Below are 13,878 nucleotides of genomic sequence, written 5' to 3' on the forward strand. Positions count from 1 at the left end.
CCACGTGAATGTGGGCGGATCTTCTTTCAAGGTTTATAACATGTGTAAACCTAAAAATTCTTCAGCCACCCAATGTGAGCTCAACAAAGGCACGTAGCTAAGAGAATCACCCAATGTGAACTCAAAAATGGCACGTCGTTTTAATAGAAATGCTAAAAAGCAAAAATTCCGATTCTACAATAAAAAAGAACGGAATAAATACAATATGCAGCAAAGAACTGCACATGCAAAAAAGCATGTTATTAATCTATCAAAACGCAGATTATCAAATCAGGAATATATCCTGTTGGCGAAAGGCTTGAAATTTATACCAACGCCATCAAGCAAAAATGCAAAAATGTCTATACTAAAAGACTACAATGAATTTGCTAGAAAATTACGATGTCGGTATATGTTCAGTCAAGAAAAAACTGACCTTCATCCATTTCGTAGCAATACAGGATATAAACCTGCCTCTACGTGCCATACGTTGGAAAATTATATAGATTTAACCAAGCTTGAATTGTCTTTTCTACCAATAGAAAGAAATGTAAAAAACAATCTTACTAAGGGCGAAAGAATAGCGCTACGCAATTTGAAAAATGATGAAACAATAGTAATAAAAAAGGCAGATAAAAATTCAAATTGTGTTATTTTAGACAGGCTAGACTACATAACAGAAGTCACAAGACAACTAAATACTCAACATTACTGCCAATTAGATTCATTTAACATGGCAGAACTGAAAATCCAGGTCATTGAGTATATTAAATCATTATACGACCAAGGCATAATCGACAAAATATCATTTAAATTTTTAACAAATGGTCAAAAATTAAGAGATGCACGATTAGGGAGAATTTATATTCTCCCAAAAATTCACCGTCTTGAAACAGAGACGTTTAAACAAATACAACATGATGGATTAAATGAATTAAATATAATTCCACCTGGCAGACCAATTATATCACAGTGTGGTTCTGTAACTGAACTTATAGGTCATTACGTTGACTATTTTCTTATACCAATAGTTCAAAATCAGTCTACATATATAAAAGATACTACATCGTTCATTAATATCATTGAGAAATTAAAACCTATGGCAAACAGCCTTTTGGTTTCATATGATATAACACAGATGTTTACTAATCTACCTCAAGAAGCGTTATTGGGTGCGGTTGAACGAGCATATGACAGTTTTGACAAATCAAACTTCAAAGTCAATGCTCCGCCAGTCAATGTATTGATACATTTGTTGAGAATTATTTTAGAAAACAATGTATTTGAATTTGATGGGAAAATTTACAAACAAGTAATAGGTACGGCAATTGGTGCAGTTCCTTCACCGGAAATCTGTGACATACTTATGTTTGAAATAATGAATCAAATTATTTCTGCATTTCAATATAAAGACAAAATATTCTATCATGGAAGATATAGAGACGATGGATTCATAATATATGATGGAACATCAGATGAAATTATAGATTTTTTTCGTCTAGCAAATGATTATAACCCCTTATTAAAGTTCACCTATGAAATCAAAAACGATAAAATGTCGTTCTTGGATGTTGATGTAATTAAAGGTCAACGATTTACAACATATGGCATCCTTGACCTTGAAATACATTTTAAAGAAACAAATTCTTATCTGTTTCTGCACAGAAATAGCTGTCACTCACAGCATGTATTCAGAGGATTTATTAAAGGTGAAGCAATACGGCAAATTAGAAATACAAGTGACCATAACAAATTAATAAACAATCTAACTAATTTCAAAGTGAAATTATTAGATAGGGGTTATGATAACGCTGAAATAGATGATAGTATTACTGATGCTTTATCAATTGACCGTACTGATTTATTACAACAAAACAAATCTAAAGAGAAGCAAAGTATTCCGTTAGTTTTAATAACTAAATATAATCCATATATACGTAAAACAAAGAAACGTATAATGAAACACTGGCATTTATTACAGTTCGACGAAGACTGTGTACAAATATTCAATACAGCACCAATAGTTGCGTATAGCAAACATAAAAGTATTGGAGATATGCTTAGTAGATCAAAGTTAAAGAATGTAACATAAAATTGACAGTTGGACCCCTGATGATGGTAGATCTGTCATAACAACTAGATATATTGAAGAAGAATTAAAATATAAATATATCAATATAAACATGAATAATTTTCATATTTGATTATATTCAAATAATGCATCTTAAAATGACCATCCCAAGCTTAACTACCGAAACACGAAATTGATATTTGTGTCGGGTCCTATCAGCAATATGGGATGCGTGGTTGCATGGGTGTTTTATTATAACAAAATCTTACTAAGGGCGAAAGAATAGCGCTACGCAATTTGAAAAATGATGAAACAATAGTAATAAAAAAGGCAGATAAAAATTCAAATTGTGTTATTTTAGACAGGCTAGACTACATAACAGAAGTCACAAGACAACTAAATACTCAACATTACTGCCAATTAGATTCATTTAACATGGCAGAACTGAAAATCCAGGTCATTGAGTATATTAAATCATTATACGACCAAGGCATAATCGACAAAATATCATTTAAATTTTTAACAAATGGTCAAAAATTAAGAGATGCACGATTAGGGAGAATTTATATTCTCCCAAAAATTCACCGTCTTGAAACAGAGACGTTTAAACAAATACAACATGATGGATTAAATGAATTAAATATAATTCCACCTGGCAGACCAATTATATCACAGTGTGGTTCTGTAACTGAACTTATAGGTCATTACGTTGACTATTTTCTTATACCAATAGTTCAAAATCAGTCTACATATATAAAAGATACTACATCGTTCATTAATATCATTGAGAAATTAAAACCTATGGCAAACAGCCTTTTGGTTTCATATGATATAACACAGATGTTTACTAATCTACCTCAAGAAGCGTTATTGGGTGCGGTTGAACGAGCATATGACAGTTTTGACAAATCAAACTTCAAAGTCAATGCTCCGCCAGTCAATGTATTGATACATTTGTTGAGAATTATTTTAGAAAACAATGTATTTGAATTTGATGGGAAAATTTACAAACAAGTAATAGGTACGGCAATTGGTGCAGTTCCTTCACCGGAAATCTGTGACATACTTATGTTTGAAATAATGAATCAAATTATTTCTGCATTTCAATATAAAGACAAAATATTCTATCATGGAAGATATAGAGACGATGGATTCATAATATATGATGGAACATCAGATGAAATTATAGATTTTTTTCGTCTAGCAAATGATTATAACCCCTTATTAAAGTTCACCTATGAAATCAAAAACGATAAAATGTCGTTCTTGGATGTTGATGTAATTAAAGGTCAACGATTTACAACATATGGCATCCTTGACCTTGAAATACATTTTAAAGAAACAAATTCTTATCTGTTTCTGCACAGAAATAGCTGTCACTCACAGCATGTATTCAGAGGATTTATTAAAGGTGAAGCAATACGGCAAATTAGAAATACAAGTGACCATAACAAATTAATAAACAATCTAACTAATTTCAAAGTGAAATTATTAGATAGGGGTTATGATAACGCTGAAATAGATGATAGTATTACTGATGCTTTATCAATTGACCGTACTGATTTATTACAACAAAACAAATCTAAAGAGAAGCAAAGTATTCCGTTAGTTTTAATAACTAAATATAATCCATATATACGTAAAATAAAGAAACGTATAATGAAACACTGGCATTTATTACAGTTCGACGAAGACTGTGTACAAATATTCAATACAGCACCAATAGTTGCGTATAGCAAACATAAAAGTATTGGAGATATGCTTAGTAGATCAAAGTTAAAGAATGTAACATAAAATTGACAGTTGGACCCCTGATGATGGTAGATCTGTCATAACAACTAGATATATTGAAGAAGAATTAAAATATAAATATATCAATATAAACATGAATAATTTTCATATTTGATTATATTCAAATAATGCATCTTAAAATGACCATCCCAAGCTTAACTACCGAAACACGAAATTGATATTTGTGTCGGGTCCTATCAGCAATATGGGATGCGTGGTTGCATGGGTGTTTTATTATAACAAAGCTTTTAGCCTTGAGTTGAAAATACTTCATGACATGATTTACTTTGAAAAGTTCCACAAAACAATGTGACTCATTTATACATCATCAACACGGACAATTTCTCACTGCTATCTTATTCCCGCCTATCAACCCACGTGAATGTGGGCGGATCTTCTTTCAAGGTTTATAACATGTGTAAACCTAAAAATTCTTCAGCCACCCAATGTGAGCTCAACAAAGGCACGTAGCTAAGAGAATCACCCAATGTGAACTCAAAAATGGCACGTCGTTTTAATAGAAATGCTAAAAAGCAAAAATTCCGATTCTACAATAAAAAAGAACGGAATAAATACAATATGCAGCAAAGAACTGCACATGCAAAAAAGCATGTTATTAATCTATCAAAACGCAGATTATCAAATCAGGAATATATCCTGTTGGCGAAAGGCTTGAAATTTATACCAACGCCATCAAGCAAAAATGCAAAAATGTCTATACTAAAAGACTACAATGAATTTGCTAGAAAATTACGATGTCGGTATATGTTCAGTCAAGAAAAAACTGACCTTCATCCATTTCGTAGCAATACAGGATATAAACCTGCCTCTACGTGCCATACGTTGGAAAATTATATAGATTTAACCAAGCTTGAATTGTCTTTTCTACCAATAGAAAGAAATGTAAAAAACAATCTTACTAAGGGCGAAAGAATAGCGCTACGCAATTTGAAAAATGATGAAACAATAGTAATAAAAAAGGCAGATAAAAATTCAAATTGTGTTATTTTAGACAGGCTAGACTACATAACAGAAGTCACAAGACAACTAAATACTCAACATTACTGCCAATTAGATTCATTTAACATGGCAGAACTGAAAATCCAGGTCATTGAGTATATTAAATCATTATACGACCAAGGCATAATCGACAAAATATCATTTAAATTTTTAACAAATGGTCAAAAATTAAGAGATGCACGATTAGGGAGAATTTATATTCTCCCAAAAATTCACCGTCTTGAAACAGAGACGTTTAAACAAATACAACATGATGGATTAAATGAATTAAATATAATTCCACCTGGCAGACCAATTATATCACAGTGTGGTTCTGTAACTGAACTTATAGGTCATTACGTTGACTATTTTCTTATACCAATAGTTCAAAATCAGTCTACATATATAAAAGATACTACATCGTTCATTAATATCATTGAGAAATTAAAACCTATGGCAAACAGCCTTTTGGTTTCATATGATATAACACAGATGTTTACTAATCTACCTCAAGAAGCGTTATTGGGTGCGGTTGAACGAGCATATGACAGTTTTGACAAATCAAACTTCAAAGTCAATGCTCCGCCAGTCAATGTATTGATACATTTGTTGAGAATTATTTTAGAAAACAATGTATTTGAATTTGATGGGAAAATTTACAAACAAGTAATAGGTACGGCAATTGGTGCAGTTCCTTCACCGGAAATCTGTGACATACTTATGTTTGAAATAATGAATCAAATTATTTCTGCATTTCAATATAAAGACAAAATATTCTATCATGGAAGATATAGAGACGATGGATTCATAATATATGATGGAACATCAGATGAAATTATAGATTTTTTTCGTCTAGCAAATGATTATAACCCCTTATTAAAGTTCACCTATGAAATCAAAAACGATAAAATGTCGTTCTTGGATGTTGATGTAATTAAAGGTCAACGATTTACAACATATGGCATCCTTGACCTTGAAATACATTTTAAAGAAACAAATTCTTATCTGTTTCTGCACAGAAATAGCTGTCACTCACAGCATGTATTCAGAGGATTTATTAAAGGTGAAGCAATACGGCAAATTAGAAATACAAGTGACCATAACAAATTAATAAACAATCTAACTAATTTCAAAGTGAAATTATTAGATAGGGGTTATGATAACGCTGAAATAGATGATAGTATTACTGATGCTTTATCAATTGACCGTACTGATTTATTACAACAAAACAAATCTAAAGAGAAGCAAAGTATTCCGTTAGTTTTAATAACTAAATATAATCCATATATACGTAAAATAAAGAAACGTATAATGAAACACTGGCATTTATTACAGTTCGACGAAGACTGTGTACAAATATTCAATACAGCACCAATAGTTGCGTATAGCAAACATAAAAGTATTGGAGATATGCTTAGTAGATCAAAGTTAAAGAATGTAACATAAAATTGACAGTTGGACCCCTGATGATGGTAGATCTGTCATAACAACTAGATATATTGAAGAAGAATTAAAATATAAATATATCAATATAAACATGAATAATTTTCATATTTGATTATATTCAAATAATGCATCTTAAAATGACCATCCCAAGCTTAACTACCGAAACACGAAATTGATATTTGTGTCGGGTCCTATCAGCAATATGGGATGCGTGGTTGCATGGGTGTTTTATTATAACAAAATGTATTCATGGACGGCTGTCCTACTGCACCTTACCGAGAATCGTTTTCTGCATTGAGAATGATCCGCATTTCCTGTTTGATGGGATACGTATATGGTGTTAATTTATTGTTCCGGTGGACAAAGCTTTTAGCCTTGAGTTGAAAATACTTCATGACATGATTTACTTTGAAAAGTTCCACAAAACAATGTGACTCATTTATACATCATCAACACGGACAATTTCTCACTGCTATCTTATTCCCGCCTATCAACCCACGTGAATGTGGGCGGATCTTCTTTCAAGGTTTATAACATGTGTAAACCTAAAAATTCTTCAGCCACCCAATGTGAGCTCAACAAAGGCACGTAGCTAAGAGAATCACCCAATGTGAACTCAAAAATGGCACGTCGTTTTAATAGAAATGCTAAAAAGCAAAAATTCCGATTCTACAATAAAAAAGAACGGAATAAATACAATATGCAGCAAAGAACTGCACATGCAAAAAAGCATGTTATTAATCTATCAAAACGCAGATTATCAAATCAGGAATATATCCTGTTGGCGAAAGGCTTGAAATTTATACCAACGCCATCAAGCAAAAATGCAAAAATGTCTATACTAAAAGACTACAATGAATTTGCTAGAAAATTACGATGTCGGTATATGTTCAGTCAAGAAAAAACTGACCTTCATCCATTTCGTAGCAATACAGGATATAAACCTGCCTCTACGTGCCATACGTTGGAAAATTATATAGATTTAACCAAGCTTGAATTGTCTTTTCTACCAATAGAAAGAAATGTAAAAAACAATCTTACTAAGGGCGAAAGAATAGCGCTACGCAATTTGAAAAATGATGAAACAATAGTAATAAAAAAGGCAGATAAAAATTCAAATTGTGTTATTTTAGACAGGCTAGACTACATAACAGAAGTCACAAGACAACTAAATACTCAACATTACTGCCAATTAGATTCATTTAACATGGCAGAACTGAAAATCCAGGTCATTGAGTATATTAAATCATTATACGACCAAGGCATAATCGACAAAATATCATTTAAATTTTTAACAAATGGTCAAAAATTAAGAGATGCACGATTAGGGAGAATTTATATTCTCCCAAAAATTCACCGTCTTGAAACAGAGACGTTTAAACAAATACAACATGATGGATTAAATGAATTAAATATAATTCCACCTGGCAGACCAATTATATCACAGTGTGGTTCTGTAACTGAACTTATAGGTCATTACGTTGACTATTTTCTTATACCAATAGTTCAAAATCAGTCTACATATATAAAAGATACTACATCGTTCATTAATATCATTGAGAAATTAAAACCTATGGCAAACAGCCTTTTGGTTTCATATGATATAACACAGATGTTTACTAATCTACCTCAAGAAGCGTTATTGGGTGCGGTTGAACGAGCATATGACAGTTTTGACAAATCAAACTTCAAAGTCAATGCTCCGCCAGTCAATGTATTGATACATTTGTTGAGAATTATTTTAGAAAACAATGTATTTGAATTTGATGGGAAAATTTACAAACAAGTAATAGGTACGGCAATTGGTGCAGTTCCTTCACCGGAAATCTGTGACATACTTATGTTTGAAATAATGAATCAAATTATTTCTGCATTTCAATATAAAGACAAAATATTCTATCATGGAAGATATAGAGACGATGGATTCATAATATATGATGGAACATCAGATGAAATTATAGATTTTTTTCGTCTAGCAAATGATTATAACCCCTTATTAAAGTTCACCTATGAAATCAAAAACGATAAAATGTCGTTCTTGGATGTTGATGTAATTAAAGGTCAACGATTTACAACATATGGCATCCTTGACCTTGAAATACATTTTAAAGAAACAAATTCTTATCTGTTTCTGCACAGAAATAGCTGTCACTCACAGCATGTATTCAGAGGATTTATTAAAGGTGAAGCAATACGGCAAATTAGAAATACAAGTGACCATAACAAATTAATAAACAATCTAACTAATTTCAAAGTGAAATTATTAGATAGGGGTTATGATAACGCTGAAATAGATGATAGTATTACTGATGCTTTATCAATTGACCGTACTGATTTATTACAACAAAACAAATCTAAAGAGAAGCAAAGTATTCCGTTAGTTTTAATAACTAAATATAATCCATATATACGTAAAATAAAGAAACGTATAATGAAACACTGGCATTTATTACAGTTCGACGAAGACTGTGTACAAATATTCAATACAGCACCAATAGTTGCGTATAGCAAACATAAAAGTATTGGAGATATGCTTAGTAGATCAAAGTTAAAGAATGTAACATAAAATTGACAGTTGGACCCCTGATGATGGTAGATCTGTCATAACAACTAGATATATTGAAGAAGAATTAAAATATAAATATATCAATATAAACATGAATAATTTTCATATTTGATTATATTCAAATAATGCATCTTAAAATGACCATCCCAAGCTTAACTACCGAAACACGAAATTGATATTTGTGTCGGGTCCTATCAGCAATATGGGATGCGTGGTTGCATGGGTGTTTTATTATAACAAAATAAAATTTTAGCCGTAAGAGTTTTGAATTAAAATTTCTGTAGGCTAAAAATTTAGTTTTAATATATAAATTTATTGTGTATTATATATGAAAAGGGAATGCTAAAGTTGTAGCAAACATGTTATGTCTTTTCTTTTTATTGCAGGATGATACTAAACCAGTTCGGAATTGTTTTTTCTTGTTTCTTTTATAGATAAATTGTATTCAGCTGAATTATTAAAAAGCTGAATGCAGTTTCTCTGGCACAAAAGAAATTAAGGTTTTTCAACATAGATGCGAATTGTTTCTCTTGATGAAATGGTTATTTAAAAAGATATATGTAAGTAATCATACATTAAATTCAAAACACAGGTTTTTAGCGAAAAAACATAGATTTTTAGCCATTTTGCAATGATTCAAAACAATCCATTTTGAGAATGAAAATTGCAGAGTATCAATATTTATTGCAGTCCGTTAGATGTAAAAAAAAAATAAGTAAAACCAGTGTCCATAACATTAAACTAATGGCAAACATGTTTACTGTACATGGCGTTTGGTGTGAACACGGCCTTCTATAGAAGCTTAACATGCATGCAATGTTTACAGTGCAGTTGTGTATGAAACAAACAACAGTTGGAAGCTGCCCAAATTGTGTATATTAAAAAACAAAATATGGGAAGAACAAGCAAGTCAAATTTAAAACATAAATCAAAGCGCGAATGCGCTGTAAAGGTAATTATCTACATGTCTTGCGATTTGATAGTCTAGATTGTTTATAATCAAACATATTTAATGGATTATACAGAGAAAAAGAACAAAAGGTAGTTAATTTTTCTAATGGTAGAGTAAAAAAAGTCAATACTGAAACAATGCTGGCGACGATACGATTTCCAAATTGTAATAATTATTGTTCATTTTAAAGAATTTTGTGGCTGAACTTTTTTATTAGAAATATACGTGCAAATACAATAATGTTTTATGTTCAATATTTAGTAAATTTACAGTTTTCGACTAAGATATATATATATCGACAAAAAAAGTGGAAAACAATCAGTAACATACAAATAATGCATACACATCTAAGATCTGTCAGGTCCCTTATTATAGAAGAGTTTCACAAAATCATTACATGTAGCATGCTACAAGTTCCCAAAGCATACATTTTTCTTTCAACCCAAAGTTGACGAGCACACCGGTCTGCTTTTCTCACCATCATATTCAATAGAGAAATATTGTCTTTTCTCGAAAATAATAAAACTAAACTGTGTTTCTATGTTTGTGTAAGTTAAGAAATCAAAGATAGAAGGTCGTTTTATATTTCTACAATTTGGAATCAATTTTTACAAAAGTTCAACTCGATTTTTGTACATGTATTTGCGGTCTTTTCGGTCTATTTATATTCAATGTTTACATATCAAGACAATGTTCCGTTAAAATGTGCGTAGTATATCAATTGATTCGCTTAGAATCCCACTGACTTTCCCTGGTATAGCTGTATTTTGCACGTTCTAGTAAGGTATACAGCCCGTAGAATAACATAAATTAGTGAAATATAAAGTTAGAACTCACGGAATGTATTCTGAAAGCAACATTCTCTAATTTTTGTACTATTTCTACATTTCCTGAGCGGTGTGAGAAAAATATTTCCCCTCACTAGTGAAAAAACTGTTCTCGGCAAATGATTAGTCGAATTTGATTATAACGTCTAAATGTTTTGTTTTCTTCTGAATTTTCCTATTGTGACGTCATGAAAAAAGGCGACAATGCCTGATGACATCGCATATAAAGACCACAAGTTTCTGAAAATCTTTGAAAAAGAACGATAAAAAGCATTAGCGAAACAGATTCCGACACTGTAACTCGTGTATTATGATATTTCTCCACTCTCGACAATTAAATTTTATTATTAAAAGAGCTCGGAAAGCATCACGCTTTAAATAATAACATTTAACTGTCTCGAGTGGAGAAATATCGTAATACACTTGGTAGTGTAAGAATCTATATTTATAAACTAATGTTACGTCACGCTTCTATAGCCTTATGTGCTCGTCGTTTGTTACTTCTGCGGAAATTATAACATTAAAAGGAAGTTTTGTTTTTATTGCAACTTACTAGTATTTCTATCATTACCATTTACAAGAACGTTTTCCGTTCATCCGTTACCGAAATTGTTTAGTTTTCAGTATTTACATGCATGGGAAGTAATACGTTTATACTGTATTACTTTTCAGGAAATAAAATTGAGAAATAAAAGGGGAATGTGTCAAAGCGAGAACAACCCGACCATAGAGCAGACAAAAGCCGAGGGCCACCAAATGGGTCTTCAATGTAGCGAGAAACTGTCGAACCCGTAGGCGTCCTTCAGCTGACCCCTTAAAAAATATGTATACTAGTACAGTGATAATGGACGTCATACTAAACTCCGAATTATAAACAAGAAACTAAAATTAAAAACCATACAAGACTAATACAGACCAGAGGCTCCTGCTAGCAATTTCAAATATTGAGAAGTTTGTTCAACTGTAATGATATGAGTACATCAATGCACAACTATATTTTAAATTAAAATATCACCAACTACAGAGTACTCATACTAAATATAGTGTAATTAAATATTTGGGGTCAATTAGGATTTTCACTATTTGTGGTTATTCACATCTCGAGTTAACAAAAATACCACTCTAGTAATGACTTGGTGCGAATTCATCTCAAAATACATCGAGTTATATAAATAAATAATGCATCTCAGAGTGTCAACTTCTTTCAAGAAGATCATTATTCTTAAAAAGATTACTATTATCAAACAAAATTCAAATTCCAAACATGACTCCACGAAATGAATATGCCAGGTCACCAATAATTGTTTAATACTACCATAGTTTTGATAAAAAAAATGAGAATAGAAATGGGGAATATATATTGTCAAAGAGACAACAGCGCGAACAATTAAAATATTTAGAAAAATAAAACTCCTACCTTTATTATGGCATAAATAGCTAACAGTATTCATAAAGAAAGATAATATGTTGCCTTATTTCGGTTTCAGTATGACTGTATACTATTTATATTATTCTAGGAAATAAATGATATTAACAAACCGATATACTAATAGAATACATAACTAATACATGATGTAACTGTTGCAGAACTGAAGTATTTAGATAGGTAAACGTGTTATATAGATAAAATGAGAGGGTTAATTTCTGACCTACAGACTCTGTCAATGCTTTTAACTAAATCAAAAAGTGGTATTTTGAAATGTGTACTAAATTTCGACTGTATTTTTAATTCATATACAACGCATTTAATTGAAGTACTGAAAACTTAAATCATGACCAAAATGTAACAGAGGTTTAAGTGTACCTTACCGCTTTCGAGTGCACTTTAACTACCAAAGAATAACCTTGACATGTACATGCAACCTACGAATTCAAAATATCTGCGATATGTGTCGTCTTATGTATTAATACATTATGTAAGATTTTGGAGAAGAAGGTCATTAATGCATTTTAACAGGAACATTTAATTAAACCATTTCATTGTATTTTATAATTCACGAAGGCATTGAAGCTTGGAACATGTCATACTGTGTAAGGCGGTAAGGTTCAATAAATGTATTTGCGGTAATGTCCCCGAATTGTTACTTTACTTTAACAGAATTCAGAAAAAAAAATCTCCTTTTTGCCTTAGGGTATACAAATTGTAACAAAACCACATACTTTTGGAGGCTTTATTATTTTGGAACTTGAAGATGCATACATAAAATAATATTTGAAATAAGGTTCCACATACATGTAAAAGATAGTTCTGTTCAAAGCATTTAGTTGCATATCTGCCTCGGCAACAGTTTTTTTGAGAGAACAAAATTATAAAAATGGTTATAATCATTTCATGTAAAGAGGTCAGGTACTCCTTTGATGATATTTTATATCTTAACGTGTTGTGACTTATTTCGTCCTTTAAGTGTTTAATTCAGAAAACAAGTGTACATCATCTAGCTTTCAAATCCATTATTTTTATAAACTAACATTCAAATTGCACAAAACTAGAGCACAGGTAAAGTGTGTTTGGATATATAACTAACACCGAGATTGAGTCTTAATACATGTAAAGTCATTTAATTTTATTTGACAAGTTATTAAAAAAAATAGACATAGACGTTATCTTATTCTTGAAAATGTTCTTCGAAATATAAGTCAGACATTCATCGCTGTTTCCCCTTTTTCATGCCGAAAAAAATGACTAGCCTTTACTTTTTGATCTTCAAAATGCATGAATTAAAAACCTTTTTTTGAGTTAAATCAGGAACTATTAACATTCAATATCTGTTACCAATACCACATCTTTTTATATCTTATTCTACATAATTTGTAATTGTGACAAATGTCTGTCGGATCGCAGAAACAAAAGTCACATGGATGAAAAACTCTGACGTTATTATTCACCACGGTCTTGTATTTTATCCATTAGAATACACAGCGTTTTCATCAACATATAGATGGCTCTCTTCCGTTACTATTATCAATGCCGGAGCTGAAGACTTCAACGTATCTAACAAACATGTATTTCAGATGTTTTTTCTCATGTTTCTTACGAATCAGTGTTGGAGTTTCACGATAGGTAAAATCAGTTTAAAATGTTTACCGAACTATTATTTTATATTAAATTGATAAAGTTTTCGTCTGTACCTTAGAAAAATCGTCCTGAATACGCATGAAATATTTGCTACTGGACGCTTCAATCAATAGAACGAAAGGTTTGGGTATAAAATAGATATTCAACTTTATAAGTTTTGTTTTATCAATG

The 13,878-nt window shown here is 31.1% G+C and overlaps 4 protein-coding genes across 4 annotated transcripts; all 4 read left to right on the forward strand.

Moving 5' to 3' along the window:
* The first annotated feature begins 127 nt into the window (after positions 1-127).
* Positions 128-2,071, forward strand: LOC139484376 (uncharacterized). The gene has a single exon (XM_071268113.1). It carries the CDS (start codon positions 128-130, stop codon positions 2,069-2,071), a length of 1,944 nt encoding a protein of 647 aa, XP_071124214.1.
* A 414-nt stretch (positions 2,072-2,485) lies between these two features.
* On the forward strand, positions 2,486-3,844 carry LOC139484377 (uncharacterized). Its single transcript, XM_071268114.1, has one exon. It carries the CDS (start codon positions 2,486-2,488, stop codon positions 3,842-3,844), a length of 1,359 nt encoding a protein of 452 aa, XP_071124215.1.
* A 498-nt stretch (positions 3,845-4,342) lies between these two features.
* On the forward strand, positions 4,343-6,286 carry LOC139484379 (uncharacterized). Its single transcript, XM_071268115.1, has one exon. The coding sequence runs from the start codon at positions 4,343-4,345 to the stop codon at positions 6,284-6,286; it is 1,944 nt and encodes a 647-aa protein (XP_071124216.1).
* A 622-nt stretch (positions 6,287-6,908) lies between these two features.
* On the forward strand, positions 6,909-8,852 carry LOC139484380 (uncharacterized). Its single transcript, XM_071268116.1, has one exon. It carries the CDS (start codon positions 6,909-6,911, stop codon positions 8,850-8,852), a length of 1,944 nt encoding a protein of 647 aa, XP_071124217.1.
* The last annotated feature ends 5,026 nt before the right edge of the window (positions 8,853-13,878 follow it).

Source organism: Mytilus edulis, chromosome 8 (genome assembly GCF_963676685.1).
Source record: "Mytilus edulis chromosome 8, xbMytEdul2.2, whole genome shotgun sequence".
NCBI classification, from domain to species: domain Eukaryota; kingdom Metazoa; phylum Mollusca; class Bivalvia; order Mytilida; family Mytilidae; genus Mytilus; species Mytilus edulis.

Excerpts from the sequence above, each read along its gene's own strand:
- LOC139484377 (XM_071268114.1), top strand. The coding sequence starts at position 2,486 with ATGGCAGAACTGAAAATCCAGGTCATTGAGTATATTAAATCATTATAC.
- LOC139484379 (XM_071268115.1), top strand. The coding sequence starts at position 4,343 with ATGGCACGTCGTTTTAATAGAAATGCTAAAAAGCAAAAATTCCGATTC.
- LOC139484380 (XM_071268116.1), top strand. The coding sequence starts at position 6,909 with ATGGCACGTCGTTTTAATAGAAATGCTAAAAAGCAAAAATTCCGATTC.
- LOC139484376 (XM_071268113.1), top strand. The coding sequence starts at position 128 with ATGGCACGTCGTTTTAATAGAAATGCTAAAAAGCAAAAATTCCGATTC.